This window comes from Daphnia magna, linkage group LG3 (assembly GCF_020631705.1).
Source record: "Daphnia magna isolate NIES linkage group LG3, ASM2063170v1.1, whole genome shotgun sequence".
NCBI lineage: Eukaryota > Metazoa > Arthropoda > Branchiopoda > Diplostraca > Daphniidae > Daphnia > Daphnia magna.
Window position 1 is genome coordinate 10,709,006 of NC_059184.1, and position 18,818 is coordinate 10,727,823.

The 18,818-nt window shown below is 38.9% G+C and overlaps 1 protein-coding gene across 1 annotated transcript; it reads left to right on the plus strand.

Annotated features, from left to right (window-relative positions):
- The first annotated feature begins 1,553 nt into the window (after positions 1–1,553).
- Positions 1,554–4,822, plus strand: LOC123470672 (uncharacterized protein K02A2.6-like). The gene is made up of 2 exons (XM_045171223.1): positions 1,554–3,387; positions 3,474–4,822. The coding sequence occupies exons 1-2, from the start codon at positions 1,554–1,556 to the stop codon at positions 4,820–4,822; spliced, it is 3,183 nt and encodes a 1,060-aa protein (XP_045027158.1).
- Positions 4,823–18,818: the final 13,996 nt, after the last annotated feature.

An 18,818-nucleotide genomic window follows, 5' to 3' on the forward strand; every position in this document is an offset into this window, starting at 1 on the left:
TGTTCGTATTTGCGAACTCATAGATACACAACATGGCGCAGTTGGACTTATCGTAACGCCCTTTACTTTCTCAGCGTTGTATTTTGTGGCTTATTTGGGGTATCGATGTATACACACCGTCAGTGCTCGCCCGCTCATCCCCTCTCCTCATCAGTGGCTTGGTGGCGGCCATCTTGGCGGTCCTTGTTCTCGATATCCATAGTTGTAACTGGTGAGTTACACTCATTTTCATCGGTTAGTGTGTCCCAGTGTCTTGCGTGCATATTTCGTGGCTCAATTTCCCTATTTGAGTGGGAAAATTTTATGTCCGTGGTGGTCGCAACGTCCGAGGGTTCACTATTGCCGTGGTTGGCTGTGCTTCATTGGTGAACACGTGCAGTACCGACTTTCTCCAATCAGTGAGCATCGAGGCGAGTGTTTATATATATATGACCAGCCACCAGCATAACCTGCGCTCATCCAGTCGTAAACGGTCATCATTCATCCCACCATAGGCGTCCCGCTCTGAACAACCGGTCAGCATGGCGACGGCGGATGACGCAATGGACGCCGCCGCCGCTGCGGCAGCAGCTGTAGCGGCCACAAATTCCCGCATGGACGCCATGGAGCAAAATCAAATCACGATGACCACCCAGCTGGCCGGCATCGCTCAGCAGCTCCAGGTGTTGCTCGCTGGCGCCGGGGGCGCTGGTGGAAGTGGTAGCAGCGGTGGCGCTGGTGGTAGCAGCAGCAGCGGGGGCGGTAGCGGCCTCAGCGGTGGCGTTGGCGGAAGCGGAAGCAGCGGTGGCGTGGGTACTGTTCCACACCCAGCGGCTGTAACTACATCTCAGCGACGCCGTATTGATCCCTCGTGCCTGGACAAATTGCCTGGCGACGCTTCCCTCTCCCAGCTTCGTTCGTGGACAAATCGATGGAATGATTTCAGCCAATTGAACCAGCTCAGCGTGTACCCGGTCAACGAGCAGATGGCCGCCTTTCGGATGGTCCTGGACCCAGCAATGCACCAGGTCGTCGAGGTGGCGCTCGGCATATCTCTGACGTCAGTGGTGACCCCGGCCGACGTCCTCGACCAGATAAAGGATTATATCCGGTCAAAATGCAACATAGCTCTGGACAGAGTGGCCTTTGAGGAATGCAAACAAGGTACGACGGAGACCTTTGATGAATTTTACATTCGGCTCAAGAACCTCGCGGAAGCTGCCAACCTATGTATCGCGTGCTTGGACGAGAGAATGGCAACGCGCATAATGGCAGGTATCCAGGACGCTGAAACAAAGCGACGTCTGTTGGCCATCAGCCCGTTTCCTACGTCCCAGCAGACCATCAACATATGCCGTAGCAAGGAGTTGGCACGGGCGAATGAGAGGTCTTTGAGTGGCCCAGCGTAAGTAGCCAAGATACAACTCAAGCACCAACGGCAGTTTCGGCAATCAGAAGTCAACAAGTGTGGATTGTGCGGCCGCCCGACCCAACATTCGGATGAACCGTGCCCGGCAATCGGGAAGCAGTGCAACAATTGTGGAAATGAGAACCATTTTGCCCCATGTTGTCCAATGAGGCCAAGATCGAGCGCTGGTCACCGTACGGGTGGAAGCGGCAGCAGTGGTGGCCCTGGTGGTAGCGGTAGCAGCGGTGGCACTGGCAGCAATCGTTCCCGCGTCAACATGAAGCGTGTGGTGGTTGGCAACGTAAGCAGTTGCCGACGTCGACGACCAGCACCTACCATTCCGATGCAAATTTGCGAGCCATCTGGCAAAGTGATAGCGACCATACAGGAAACGACGCCAGATAGTGGAGCAGAAGCTACCGTTGGTGGCATGGAGGTGCTGCGCCAGTTGGGACTATCGGAGCATGACCTCTCACACTGCCCGTTCGATCTTGTGATGGCTGACAAATCGACCCCTCTTCTTGTAGTGGGTGAAAAGGAATTTTGCGTCAAGTACGAAGGAGGGACGGCAGCCGTAACTATTTTATTCAGCCCGGATGTAGAGGGATTTCTCGTAGCCTGGCATGATTGCAAGGCTTTGGGAATCCTTCACGAAGATTATCCGAAACCAGTCCGGAAGACGGCTACGGGTATTTCAATTAAATCCCTTGCGTCAACCGTTAAACCTGAAAACCCTTGTGGTTTTATAGGCCCCATCCCGTCGCACCCCACCTTAGACGATGTCAAGCGGATCGAGGAGGCCATTGCAGACGGTTACGCCGACGTGTTCGACCAATCGGGTGTTCTAAAGTGCATGGAAGGCCCAGAAATGACAATTGAACTCAAGGACGACGCCGAGCCGTACCACGTCAACGGGGCCCGACCAATACCTTTCGCCGATCGACCGGAAGTGAAGCGCTTGCTGGATGAATACGTGGGCAAAGGTATTATGATGCCGGTAACCGAGGCCTCAGAATGGGCGGCCCCCTTATTAGTTACTCGTAAAGCGGACGGGTCTTTGCGTTTATGCGTGGATCACACCAAGCTGAATCGTCATGTCCGCCGACCAACGCACCCGACCCGCACGCCGCGGAACGCCGTCGCCGAAATCACTGGAGACGCCAGATTTTTCACAACTTTCCATGAAGCCAATGGGTATTTCCAGATTCCCCTTCACCCGTCATCCCAACATCTAACCATATTCATGACGCCATGGGGCAGATATAAATTCCTCAGGGCATCCATGGGGCTTTGCAGCTCCAGTGACGAGTATAACCGGCGCGCTGACGTCGCCTTCCAGAGCGTCCCTAATACCGTCAGGGTCGTCGACGACCTTCTCCGCTTTGATCCCGCGTTTCCGGAACACATCGCTGGAGTCTGCGCCGTGTTGTCGGCCGCTAGGAAGGCCGGCATCACCTTCAGCCGAAATAAATTCTGCTTTGCCAAGCAGCAACTCCAGTGGGTCGGATACCAGATACGGCCAGGTGGCATCACGGTTGATCCTGGTAAGCTGCGGGCAATTTCTGATTTTCCCCGCCCAACTAACATCACTGAACTCCGTTCCTTCATGGGTCTAGTTGAACAGCTCGCCGGGTTCTCCACTTCGGTCGCCGCAGCCAAGGCGCCTCTCCGCCACTTGTTGAGTGTCAGAACACCTTTCGAATGGACCAACGACCACGACACAGCTTTTGCCGCGGTCAAGCAGGCGCTGTTAGCGCCGCCCATCTTGGCCCAGTTTGATCCATCGCTGGAAACGTCTCTTCAGGTGGATGCATCGCGGAAACACGGCATGGGATACGCCCTCTTACAGCTACACGGGTCTATATGGAAACTGGTCGACGCCAACTCCCGATGGTGTACCGACACAGAGTCCCGCTACGCCATCGTGGAGCCGGAACTGGCTGCCGTCGAGTGGGCCATGAGGAAATGCAAATTATACCTACTCGGCCTGCCCATGTTTCGTCTGATCGTTGATCATCAGGCCCTTGTCACCATTCTAGATAAGTACACCCAAAGGAACGCCTCTCGCCTTTCATGTTTACAACAGAGTGGCGCAAGGGCCGCGATCATGCAATTCCGGACGCTCTATCCCGTGCACCTGTGCACGACCCCGGTTCAGACGATGAAGCCGACAACACAGACGTCCACTCCTTCGCGCAACGGATCATCGTACGACAAGTCAACATTATGCAGCGGGAAGACGAGGAACCAGAGCCCATCGAAGACCCCCCACACTTACCAGATCCTCTACTAGATGACCTCAGGGCCGTAGCTTCAACGGACACCGATTACTCAGCGCTCATCACCGCAATTTCTGAGGGTTTCACCACCAAGAGGGAGCGTACAGCCCAATGCGTCCGGCAATATTGGAATATCCGGACGGAACTGTCCGTGGAGGATGGCCTCGTCTTGTTCGGTCGGCGGATCGTTATCCCTAAACCAACCCGCCGCGACTTACTACGGAAATTGCATGCGGCTCATCAAGGTATAGTGCGCATGAAGCGTCGCGCTCGACAAACCGTATTCTGGCCTGGGATTTCAAACGACATCACCATGTTAGTGGAGAGCTGCGATTCATGCCAACAGCGACTTCCAGCCCAACAACAGGAGCCTCTAATGTGGGACCCCCTACCCTCGCGTGTATTCGAGGATGTTTCGGTCGACCTTTTCCAGTCTGGTCCTCTTCATTTCCTCGTCTATGCGGACCGCCTGTCCGGATGGCCAATCGTGCACCAGTGGCGCCATGATCCGTCTGCTCGCGAAGTGACCCAAGCAATAATCGAAAATTTTGTGGATCTGGGTGTTCCGGTTCGCCTGCGGTCGGATAACGGCCCACAATTCGACTCTAATCTCTTTCAGTCGAAGCTACGTCAGTGGGGTGTTCAATGGGGGAATTCAACGCCCCATTATCCACAGAGCAACGGACACGCGGAGGCGGCGGTCGCCGCCATGAAGGAGCTCGTGACAAAAATTTCAACTAGCGGCGATCTGTTTTCCGACGAATTCTCTCGCGGGATGCTTGAATTCCGGAACACCCCAAGGGAGAACGGCGTGTCGCCAGCAGAAATGGTCTTCGGCCATCAGTTGAGGTTCATCATTCCGGCTCATCGGACGTCATACGCCGCACGATGGCAGGCCGTCATGGAAGGGAGGGACCGCCAGGCAGAAATCGACGCATCCGTCAAGTTCCGGTACGACAAACACGCACGCCCTCTGGCCCCACTTCTTTTGGGCACCCACGTACGGATTTGGAACCCCAAGCTGAAGCTGTTGGACAAGGTGGGAGTCATTGTCAGCGTCGGGCGCTATCGCTCCTACCGCGTCAAATTCGCAAGCGGCCTTATGGCGGAACCGCCGTTTCTTACGCCCAATGATCGCCGCCACGCCAGCCAATGATGACAAAGCCGAGGACAAAGGCCATCGGGAGACAGGTGCCAGCACCGCGGATCGAGGTGGAAAGGAGAGTGACAGCGCATCCATCGCGCACGTCCCAGGAAAACCACCGACAGCGGCCAGCCCGCACCTCGGCGCAGCGGCCGAATTCCAAAGCGTAAAGTTACGTTTGATATGTAATTGTAATGCCCGACTTGCCCAAGTACCCTTCCCGCCTCATTACCATCCCCTGTATTAAGTGTGTTAAGCCGTTACTCACATTTTCTCAATGACATAACGTCTTGGGGAGAGTTGTTGTGTTCCCGTCACAGTGTTGTCGAGCTGCCCGCCAGTCGGCGCAGAGTGCGTTCGAGGCGCCGGCATGTGAGGTCGACCGAGGGCAGTCTCGCTTACGCTTTCGTGTGTTAAGGACCTACGTCTCATGCGCGGCTTAAATACAATTGTGTTCGTATTTGAGAACTCACAGATACACAACAAATACAAGTGTATTTGATTCTATTTACATGTAGAAGTGTAAACTCATAATATCACAGTGTATTCACATTGAATACAAGTATATTTGATTCTGTTTAAATGTAGAAGTGTAAACTCATAATATCACAGTGTATTCACATTGAATACAGGTATATTTGATCTTGTTTACATATAGAAGTAAAAACTCGTGGTATCACAGTGTATTCACATTGAAAACAAGTATATTTGATTCTGTTTAAATGTAGAAGCGTAAACTTATAATATCACAGTGTATTCACATTGAACACAAGTATATTTGATTTTATTTACATGTAGAAGTGAAAACAAATATTATCACAGTGCATTCAAATTGAATACAAGAATATTTGATTCTGTTTACAAGTAGAAGTGTAAACTCATAAAATCACAGTGTATTGACATTGAATACAAGAATATTTGATTCTGTTTGCATGTAGAAGTGTAACTCTTAATATCACAGTGTATTCACATTTAATACAAGTATACTTGATCCTGTTTACATATAGAAATAAAAACTCATGGTATCACAGTGTTTTCACATTAAATACAAGTATATTTGATTCTGTTTACAAGAAGAAATGTAAACTCTTAAAGTCGCAGTGTATTCACATTGAATACAAGTACATTTGATTCTATTTACATGTAAAAGTGTAAACTCATAATATCGCAGTGTATTCACATTGAATACCATGTATATTTAATTCTGTTCAGATGTAGAAGTGTTAACTCATAATATCGCAGTGTTTTCACATTGAATACAAGTATATTTGATCCTGTTAACATGTAAAAGTGTAAACTAATAATATTACTGTGTATTCACATGGAAAACAAGTATATTTGAATCTGTTTACATGTAGAAGTGAAAACTCATAATATCACAGTGTATTCACATTGAATTCAAGTATATTTGATCCTGTTTACATATAGAAGTAAAAACTCATGGGATCACAGTGAATTCACATTGAATACAGGTATATTTGATTCTGTTTACATGTAGAATTGTAAACTCATAATATCACAGTGTATCCACATTGAATACATGGATATTTGATCCTGTTTACATATAGAAGTAAAAACTCGTGGTATCACAGTGTATTCACATTGAATACAAGTATATTTGATTCTATTTACATGTAGAAGCGTAAACTCATAATATCACAGTGTATTCACATTGAACACAAGTATATTTGATTTTATTTACATGTAGAAGTGAAAACAAATATTATCACAGTGCATTCACATTGAATACAAGAATATTTGATTCTGTTTACAAGTAGAAGTGTAAACTCATAAAATAACAGTGTATTGACATTGAATACAAGAATATTTCATTCTGTTTGCATGTCGAAGTGTAACTCTTAATATCACAGTGTATTCACATTTAATACAAGTATACTTGATCCTGTTTACATATAGAAATAAAAACTCATGGTATCACAGTGTTTTCACATTGAATACAAGTATATTTGATTCTGTTTACAAGAAGAAATGTAAACTCTTAAAGTCGCAGTGTATTCACATTGAATACAAGTACATTTGATTCTATTTACATGTAAAAGTGTAAACTCATAATATCGCAGTGTATTCACATTGAATACCATGTATATTTAATTCTGTTCAGATGTAGAAGTGTTAACTCATAATATCGCAGTGTTTTCACATTGAATACAAGTATATTTGATCCTGTTAACATGTAAAAGTGTAAACTAATAATATTACTGTGTATTCACATGGAAAACAAGTATATTTGAATCTGTTTACATGTAGAAGTGAAAACTCATAATATCACAGTGTATTCACATTGAATTCAAGTATATTTGATCCTGTTTACATATAGAAGTAAAAACTCATGGGATCACAGTGAATTCACATTGAATACAGGTATATTTGATTCTGTTTACATGTAGAATTGTAAACTCATAATATCACAGTGTATCCACATTGAATACATGGATATTTGATCCTGTTTACATATAGAAGTAAAAACTCATGGTATCACAGTGTATTCACATTGAATACAAGTATATTTGATTCTATTTACATTTAGAAGTTTAAACTTATAATATAACAGTATATTCTCACTGAATACAAGTTTACTTGATTCTGTTTACATGTAGAGGTGTAAACTCATAATATTACAGTGTATTCACATTGAATACAAGTATATTTGATTCTGTTTACATGTAGAATTGTAAACTCATAATATCACAGTGTAAGCACGTTGAATACAAGTATATTTGATTCTATTTACATGTAGAAGTGTAAACTCATAATATCACAGTATATTCACATTGAATACAAGTATATTTGATTCTGTATTCATGTAGAAGTATAAAATCATAATATCACAGTGTATTCAGATTGAATACAAGTATATTTGATTCGGTTTACATATAGAAGTAAAAACTCATAGTATCACAGTGTATTCATATTGAATACAAGTATATTTAATCCTGTTTACATATTGAAGTATAATCACATAATATCACAGTGTATTCACATTGAATACAAGTATATTTGAATCTGTTTACATGTAGAAGTGAAAACTCATAATATAACAGTGTATTCACATTGAATACAAGTTTATTTGATCCTGTTTACATGTAGAAGTAAAAACTCATGGGATCACAGTGAATTCACATTGAATACAAGTATATTTGATTCTGTTTACATGTAGAATTGTAAACTCATAAAATCACAGTGTATCCACATTGAATACAAGGATATTTGATCCTGTTTACATATAGAAGTAAAACCTCATGATATCACAGTGTATTCAAATTGAATGCAAGTATATTTGATTCTATTTCCATTTAAAAGTGTAAACTCATAATATAACAGTATAGTCTCACTGAATACAAGTTTACGTGATTCTGTTTACATGTAGAAGTGTAAACTCATAATATTACAGTGTATTCACATTGAATATAAGTATATTTGATTCAGTTTACATGTAGAATTGTAAACTAATAATATCACAGTGTATTCACATTGAATACAAGTATATTTTATTCTGTTTAGATGTAGAAGTGTAAACTCATAATATCGCAGTGTATTCACATTTAATACAAGTATATTTGATCCATTTTACATGTAGAAGTGTAAACTCATAAAATTACAGTGTATTCACATTGAATACAAGTATATTTGATTCTGTTTACATGTAGAAGTAAAAACTCATGGTATCACAGTGAATTCACATTGAATACAAGTATATTTGATTCTGTTTACATGTAGAAGTGTAAACTCATGATATAACAGTGTATTCACATTGAATACAAGGATATTTGATCCTGTTTACATATAGAAGTAAAAACTCATGGTATCATAGTGTATTCAAATTGAATACAAGTATATTTGATTCTATTGACATGTAAAAGTGTCAACTCAAAATATAACTGTGTATTCATATTCAATACAAGGATATTTTATCCTGTTTACATTTAGAAGTAAAAACTCATGGTATCACAGTGTATTCACATAGAATACAAGTATATTTTATTCTGTTTACATGGAGAAGTGTAAACTCATAATATCACAGTGTATTCACCACACACATCATTCTGTTTACATGTAGAGGTAAAATTTCATAGTATCACCGTGTATTCACATTGAATAAAAGTATATTTGATTCTGTTTACATGTAGAAGTGAAAACTAATAATATCACAGTGTATTCACATTGAATACAAGGATATTTGATCCTGTTTACATATAGAAGTAAAAATTATGGTATCTCAGTGTATTCACATTAAATACAAGTATATTTGATTATATTTACATGTAGAAATGTAAACTCATAATACCACAGAGTATTCATAATGAATACAAGTATATTTGATTCTGTTTACATGTAGAAAGGTAAACTCATAATATCACTGTGTATTCACTTTGAATAAAAGGATATTTGATCCTGTTTAAATATAGAAGTAGAAATTCATAATATCAAAGTGTATTCACATTCAATACAAGTATATTTGATTATATTAACATGTAGAAGTGTAAAATCATAATATCACAGTGTATTCACATTGAATACAAGTATATTTGATTCTGTTTACATGTAGAAATGTAAACTCATCATATCACATTGTATTCACATTGAATACAACGATGTTTGATCCTGTTTACATATAGAATTAAAAACTCATAAAATCACAGTGTATTCACATTAAATACAAGTATATTTGATCCTGTTTACAAATTGAAGTAAAAACTCATGGTATCACAGTGTATTCACATTGAATATAAGTATATTTGATTCTGTTTACAAGTAGAAGTGTAAACTCATAATATCACAGTTATTCACTTTGAATACAAGGATATTTGAACCTGTTTCCATTTAGAAGTAAAAACTCATGATATCACAGTGTATTCACATTGAATACAAGTATTTTTGATTCTGTTTACATGTAGAAAGGTAAACTCATAACATCATTGTGTATTCACATTGAATATTACGATATTTGAACCTGTTTACATATAGAAGTAAAATCTCATAAAATCACAGTGTATTCACATTAAATACAAGTATATTTGATCCTGTTTACACATAGAAGTAAAAACTCGTGGTATCACAGTGTATTCCCATTGAATAGAAGTATATTTGATCTTTTTATACGTAGAAGTGTAAACTTATAATATCACAGTGTATTCACATTGAATACAAATATATTTGATCCTGTTTACATATAGAAGTAAAATCTCATGGTATCACAGTGTATTCACATTGAATATAAGTATATTTGATTCTGTTTACATGTAGAAGTGTAAACTCATAATATCACAGTGTATTTACTTTGAATACAAGGATATTTGAACCTGTTTACATTTAGAAGTAAAAAATCATGGTATCACAGTGTATTCACATTGAATAAAAGAATATTAATTCTGTTTACATGTAGAAGTGTAAACTCATAATATCACAGTGTATTCACATTGAATACAAGGATATTTGATCCTGTTTATATATAGAAGTAAAAACTCATGGTATCACAGTATATTCACATTGAATACAAGTATATTTGATTCTGTTAACATGTAGAAGTGTAAACTCATAATTTCACAGTGTTTTCACATTGAATACAAAGATATTTGATCCTGTTTACAGATAGAAGTAAAAACTCATGGTATCACAGTGTATTCACATTACATACAAGTATATTTGATTCTATTTACATGTAGAAGTGTAAACTCAAAATATCACAGTGTATTCACATTGAATACAAGTATATTTGATCCTGTTTAAACATAGAAGTAAAAATTCATAATATCACAGTGTATTCACATTCAATACAAGTATATTTGATTCAATTTACATGTAGAAGTGTTAACTAATAATATCACAGTGTATTCACATTGAATACAAGTATATTTGATTCTGTTTACGTGTAGAAAGGTAAACTCATAATATCACTGTATATTTATTTGAATACAAGGATATTTGATCCTGTTTACATATTATACCAGAAGTAAAAACTCATGGTATCACAGTTTATTCACATTAAATACAAGTATATTTGATTCTATTTACATGCAGAAGTGTAAACTCATAACATAACAGTGTATTCACATTGAATACAAGAGTATTTAATCCTGTTTACCAATAGAAGTAAAAACTCACGGGATCACAGTGTATTCACATTGAATACAAGTATATTTGATTCTGTTTACATGTTGAAGGTAAACTCATAATATCACAGTGTATTCATTTTCAATACAAGTATATTTGATCCTGTTTTCATATAGAAGTAAAAACTCGTGGTATCACAGTTTATTCACATTGAATACAAGTATATTTGATTCTGTTCACATGTAGAAGTGTAAACTCATAATATCACAGTAAATTCATATTGAATACAAGTATATTTAATTGTGTTCACATGTAGAAGTGTTAACTCATAATACCACAGTATATTCACATTGAATAGAAGTATATTTGATTCTGTTTACATGTAGAGTTGTAAAGTCATAATATCACAGTATATTCATCTTGAATACAAGTATATTTGATTCTGTTTAAATGTAGAAGTAAAAACTCATGATATCACACTGTATTCACATAGAATAAAAGTATATTTGATTCTGTTTACATGTAGAAGCGTAAATCCATAATATCACAGTGTATTCACATTGAATACAAGGAAATTTGATCCTGTTTACCTATAGAAGTAAAAACTCATGGTATCACAATGTATTTACATTGAATACAGGTATATTTGATTCTATTTACATGTAGAAGGGTAAACTCATAATATCACAGTGTATTCACATTGAATACAAGTATATTTGATTCTATTTACATGTAGAAGTGTAAACTAATAATATCACAGTGTATTCACATTGAATACAAGTATATTTGATTCTGTTTACATGTAGAAAGGTAAACTCATAATATCACTGTGTATTCACTTTGAATACAAGTATATTGGATTCCTTTTACAGTTAGAAGTGTAAACTTATAATTTCACAGTGTATTCAGATTAAATACAAGTATATTTGTTCCTGTTTAAATATAGAAGTAAAAACTCATAATACCACAGTGTATTCACATTCAATAAGGGTATATTTGATTCTATTTACATGTAGAAGTGTAAACTTATAATATCACAGTGTATTCACATTGAATACAAATATATTTGATTCTGTTTACCTGTAGAAGTGTAAACTCATAATACCACAGTGTATTAACATTGAAAACAAGTATATTTGATCCTCTTTACATATAGAAGTAAACACTTATGGTATCACAATGTATTCACATTGAATAAAAGTATATTTGATTCTTTTTACATATAGAAGTAAACAGTCATGGAATAACAGTGTATTCACATTGAATACAAGTATATTTGATTCTTTTTAATTGTAGAATTGTAAACTCATAATATCACAGTGTGTTCACATTGAATACAAGTATATTTGATCTTGTTTAAATATAGAAGTAAAAGCTCATAATATCACAGTGTATTCACATTCAATTCAAGTATATTTGATTCTATTTACATGTAGAAGTATAAACTAATAATACCACAGTGTATTCACATTAAATACAAGTATATTTGATTCTGTTTACATGTAGAAGTAAAAACTCATAATACCACAGTGTATTCACATTGAATACTTGTATATTTGATCCTTTTTACTTATAGAAGTAAAAACTCATGGTATCACAGTGTAAACACAATGAATAAAAGTATATTTGATTCTGTTTACATGTAGAAGTTTAAACTCATAATATCACAGTGTATTCATATTGAATACAAGTATATTTTATTCTGTTTACATGAAGAAGTGTAAACTCATAATATCACAGTGTATTGACATTGAAAACAAGTATATTTGATTCTGTTTACATATAGAAAGGTAAACTCATAATATCACAGTGTATTCACATTGAAAACAAGTATATTTGATTCTGTTTACATTTAGAAAGATAAACTCATAATATCACTGTGTATTCAATTTGAATACAAGGATATTTGATCCTGTTTACAGTAAGAAGTAAAACTCATAATATCACAGTGTATTCACATTGAATACAAGTATGTTTGATTCTCTTCACATGTAGAAAAGTAAACTCATAATATCACAGTGTATTCACATTGAATACAAGTATATTTGATCCTGATTACATATAGAAGTAAAAACTTATGGTATCACAGTGTATTCACTTTTAATACAAGCATGTTTGATTCTCATTACATGTAGAAGTGTAAACTCATAATATCACAGTGTCTAAACATTGAATACAAGTATATTTGATCATGTTTACATAAAGAAGTAAAAACGCATGGTATCACAGTGTATTCACATTCAATATAAGTATGTTTGATCCTGTTTACATATAGAAGTAAAAACTCGTGGTATCACAGTGTATTCACATTGAATACAAGTATATTTGATCGTTTTAACATATAGAAGTAAAAACTCATGGTATCACAGTATACTCACATGGAATACAAGTATCTTTGATTCTGTTTACATATAGAAGTAAAAACTCATGATATTACAGTGTATTCACATTGAATACAATTATATTTGATTCTGTTTACGTATACAAGTAAAAACTCATAATATCACAGTGTATTCATATTGAATACATGTATATTTGATTCTGTTTACATGTAGAAGTAAAAACTCATAATATCACAGTGTATTCACATGGAATACAAGTATATTGGATGCTGTTTACATGTGGAAGTGTAAACTCATTATATCACAGTGTATTTACATTGAATACAATTATAGTGGATCCTGTTTACGTATAGAATTAAAAACTCGTAGCATCACAGTGAATCCATATTGAATACTAGCATATTTGATACTGTTTACATATAGAAGTAAAAACTCATGGTATCACAGTGTATTTACATTAAATACAAGTATATTTGATTCTGTTTACATGTAGAAGTCTAAACTCATAATATCACAGTGTATTAACAATGAATACAAGTATATTTGATCCTGTTGACGTTTAGAAAAAAACTCATGGTATCACAGTGTATTCACATTGAATACAAGAATATTTGATTCTGTTTACATGTCGAAGTATAAACTCATAATATCACAGTGTATTCACATTGAAAAATAGTATATTTGACCCTGTTTACATATAGAAGTAAAAACTCCTGGTTTCACAGTGTATTCACATTGAATACAAGTATATTTGATTCTGTTTACATGTAGAAGTATAAACTCGTAATATCACAGTGTATTCACATTGAATACAAAGATATTTGATTTTTTTTACTTGTAGAAGTATAAATTCATTATATCACAGTGTATTCCCATTGAATAATAGTATTTTTGCTCCTGTATACATATAGAAGTAAAAACTCATGGTATCACTGTGTATTCACATTGAATACAAGTATATCTGATCCTTTTTAAATGTAGAAATAGAAACCCATATTATCACAGTGTATTCACATTGAAAACAAGTATATTTGATCCTGTTACATGTAGAAGTATAAACTCATAATATCACAGTGTATTCACATTGAATACAAGTATATTTGAACTTGTTTACATGTAGAAATTGAAACTTATATTATCACAGTCTATTCACATTGATTACAAGTATATTTGACCCTGTTTACATATAGAAGTAAAAACTCGTGGTATCATAGTGTTTTCATATTGAATACAAGTATATTTGATTCTGTTTACATGTAGAAGTATAAACTCATATTATCACAGTGTATTCACATTTACTACAAGTATATTTCATCCTGTTTACATGTAGAATTATAAACTCATGGTATCACAGTGTATTCACATTGAATACAAGTATATTTGATCCTGTTTAAATGTAGAAATAGAAATCAATATTATCACAGTGTATTCACATTGAATACAAGTATATTTGATCCTGTTTACATTTAGAAGTAAAATCTCATGGTATCACAGTGTATTCGCATTGAATAATAGTATATTTGATCCTGTTTACATATAGAAAACACTCATGGTATCACAGTGTATTCTTATTGAATACAAGTATATTTGATTATGTTTCTATGTAGAAGTATAAACTCATAATATCACAGTGTATTCACATTGAATACAAGTATTTTTTATTCTGTTTACATGTAGAAGTATAAACTCATAATATGATAGTGTATTTACGTTGAATACAAGAATATTTTATCCTGTTTACATATAAAAGTAAAAACTCGTTGTATCACTGGGTATTAAAATTGAATACAAGTATATTTGATTCTGTTTACATGTAGAAGAATAAACTCATAATATCATTTTGTATTCACATTTAATACAAGTATATTTGATTCCGTTTACATGTAGAAGTATAAACTCATATTATCACAGTGTATTCACATTGAAAACAAGTATATTTGATCCTGTTTACATATAGAAGTAAAAATTCATGGTATCACAGTGTATTCACATTGAATACAGGTATATTTGGGTTATCGATACGCACTGACTTTACACTGTAGGTAATTTTTGATGCTCTGTATTGTTTTACGGGCACGTTAAATCAAACTGACATTTAATTATTACAATCCTGTTACGTGGAAAAACGATTGACGTGACTGTAACAGGCGAATTCCCGTGTGTAATTAACGCCGCCAAACGTGTTCTTCCCTTGTCGTTACGTCGTTTGCGTTCCCCTGCCTCCGTTCTCGCCTATGGCACAATACCGATAGCGACAAAGCCTCTTCTAGCTATTTCGGAGTTGTAGGATTCGGAACATAGCCGGCTCTGCGTTCGTAAGCGGACGCACCATCCGTATCCCAAGACTCCAACAAGCAGAGTTTCACAGCCGGGCGGTGAAGTTTGGTAGCCGAACGAACGTGAACGATTGAGGAACGGACTACGCCATCTGGGCCGGAAAACACCTTGACGACACGAGCGATTGGCCATTCTCCACGGGTTGTATCTGGCTCGATAACGATCACGATGTCGCCAACGTTGAGATTCTTTTGTCCATGTAGCCATTTTCGTCGTTCCGTAAGGCTAGGAAGATACTATCTCATCTAACGTCTCCAGAAACAATCAGTTAGATACTGAGCAATGCGGTACTTCCTTTTGGTCGTCATATTGTTTTCGTCGAACAGATCAAAAGGTATGTACGGATTTTCGTGTCCCTGGAGAAGATAATTTGGCGTAATGGGTTCAGGATCCGCCGGGTTTACACTTACATACGTTAACGGGCGACCGTTGAGAAGTTTCTCCACCTGAATTAGCGTGGTGACTAAGGTATCGTCAGTCAGAGTTTGCTCGTTGAGTACGAATTTTAAGGCACGTTTTGACGATTGAACTAGACGTTCCCAGGTTCCACCAAAATGTGGCGCGGAAGGTGGGTTGAAACTCCAAGTCACCGTTCTTCGTTTTCGCCCATCTTGAATGGCTAGCTGTTCTATCCGATGGAGACACTCGTAAAATTCATGCACAGCTCCAACAAAATTCGTGCCATTATCGCTGTGATAATGTTTCGGAGTTGTACGGCGATCTTCGAAGCGACTGATGCAGTTGATGAAGGAGGAAGTGTCAAGAGAATATGACATTTCCAGGTGCACGGCTCTTGATGACATGCAAGTAAACAAACAGGCCCAGCGTTTTACCTTCCGTCTGAATATCGTTACGTTGTACGGGCCAAAGAAATCCACTCCGGTGTGTGTAAAGGCGGGGTAGAAAGGCTTCAGACGGTAACCGGGAAGAGCGGCCATCATTGGGCAAAGTGCCTTTGCGTAGTGTTGCTTTCAAACACTTGTTTATAATTCTTCTCATCGGTTTTCGTCCGCGTTGAACCCAGTAGAGTTTACGTAATTCGTGAAAGGTTCTCTCTGTAGTGGAGTGTACGAACTCGAGGTGGAAACTATAAATCAGCAATTCTGTGATTTTTTCGTCGGCTGGGAGTATGATCGGATGGCGAGCCTCCGGTGGGGCTGGAGCATTTTCAATACGTCCTCCGACTCGTAAAACTCCTTGATGGTCGACGAATGGCGTTAACGTGATTAGGCTTGAACAAGGGTCGAGCTGCTTTACCTTCTTTATATTTCTGTAATCTTCAGGAAAGTCAGACATCTGGGCGCGCCTAAATAATTCCGCTTCCGCATTCTTGACCTCGGTTTCCGATAGTTTGCCGAAATCACGATTGGTTTTTTCTTTCCGAGCGTTATTAATGAAACGTTTGACGTAGCCGACGACGCCGACTAAAAACGGATAGCGGGAGGTGTACGTGGTGAGCCGGTCAATGGAATCGGCTACGTGAAGTGTAGCACCAACCCATCTCGTACAGCGAACTTCGGGATCCTCTATTTCATCAATTCCCTGTTTTACATCGGGGAAGGCCGGCCAGTTTTGCGGTGATTGATAGAGGAAAGATGGTCCGGTAAAGAAACGATGCTCGATGGAAAATTCTGTAGATGTGACGCCGCGGCTGACGTCGTCTGCTGGGTTTCGAGTTGTAGGGACATAACGCCATTGACTACTTTCGGACAACTCCAATATTTCGCCTATTCGGTTTCCAACGTAAACATGAAATCGATAGTGTGGAGAGTAGAACCATCTCAAAACCGTTGTGGAGTCCGACCAGAATGTGGCTTGGTCGATTTTCAGTCGGAGTTCTGACTTGATTACTGATGCTAGACGGGCGAAGAGTAATGTTGCACACAGCTCAAGTCTGGGAATCGAAACGTATTTGATGGGTGCCACTCTTGCCTTGGCCATGACAAATGACACCTTTACGCCGTCGGGATTGTCAAATCGGAGATAAGCGATGGCACCAAATGCTGATTCGGATGCGTCAGCAAACAGATGAAGTCCCACACCTCACGCTTTTGGTAGCTCTGGGTTAAAACATCGTGAGACGGAGAGCGGTTTTAGCTTCGAGAGGGAGACGGCCCAATGTTGCCACTCATCGACGGTCGTCTGGTCTAGTTGATCGTCCCAGCCAACCAATTTTCTGCATACAGCTTGCAGGATAAGTTTTGCGTGTAGCAACTGCGGTGAAAGAAACCCAAATGGGTCGTAGACGCTTGACGTTTCTCGAAGTATTTCTCGTTTCGTCGCTCCATCAAGTTTTATGCTTGCGCTCACCACAAACAAATCGCTGCCGTAGTCGAGTGAGAGTCCCAGCGTCCGCTCTATGGGCATTCCGTGTAGGGGTTAATCGATGGATGAGACTGGATTGCCAGGCAACGACAACAGAACTTTTGGACATGATGAACCCCATTGGGCGAGCTCGAATCCTCCTCTAAGTAGAACGTCTGCCACCCTTTTTGCGTGCTGAATAGCTTCTTTGGCAGTTGGGAATAATGTCAACCAATTATCCACGTAAAAATGGTCGATTATTTGGTTGGTAACGTCGGCCGCATCAATCCCGCCGTCTTCGGCTGCTTGACGTAGAACGTGAGCACAAATTGTCGGAGAGCAAACTGCGCCGAAGGGTTGCAGGTTCATTTGGTAAACGGAGGGTGGTTCCTGTATACCCGGGTCACGATAGAAGAAGCGAAGTGCCGGCCCGTCTTTTGGCCGCACCCTTACTTGGTGGAACATTTTAACAATATCCGCGCTCAACGCTATCGGATGTTGTCGGAAACGTATCAGCACACCAATGAGGTTGGTTAGCAGGTCGGGTCCTTTCAGCAGGGCAGAGTTCAGCGACATTCCCTTGTACGCGGACCAATCAAAGACCAGGCGGCATTTTTCAGGTTTCTTCGGATTTATCACCGGATGGTGAGGCAGAAACCAGGTTCGGCCAGCTGGACGATAATTGACCTCCTCAGCTGAGAGTTTTCGGGCGTGACCAAGGCTGATATACTCGTTGATTGCTGCGTAGTACCGTTTACCAAGGTTTTCGTCGGCGATGAGTCTTCGTTCTAGCTTGAGAATTCAAGCTAGTGTAGACTGGCTGTTGTCGGGCAGGTTCGGCTCTTCGTTTTTCCAGAGAAGTCCCGACTCGTATCGATTGCCTAAGAATTTCGTCGTTTCATTTAGGATCTTGTTCGCGCGTACTTCTTCTTCGCTGATCGACACCTTGACTC

Coding starts and splice junctions, on each gene's coding strand:
- LOC123470672 (XM_045171223.1), top strand. CDS start 1,554: ATGAGGCCAAGATCGAGCGCTGGTCACCGTACGGGTGGAAGCGGCAGC. Junction 3,388..3,473: donor ACTCGGCCTGCCCATGTTTC/GTCTGATCGTTG, acceptor TGTTTACAACAG/AGTGGCGCAAGGGCCGCGAT.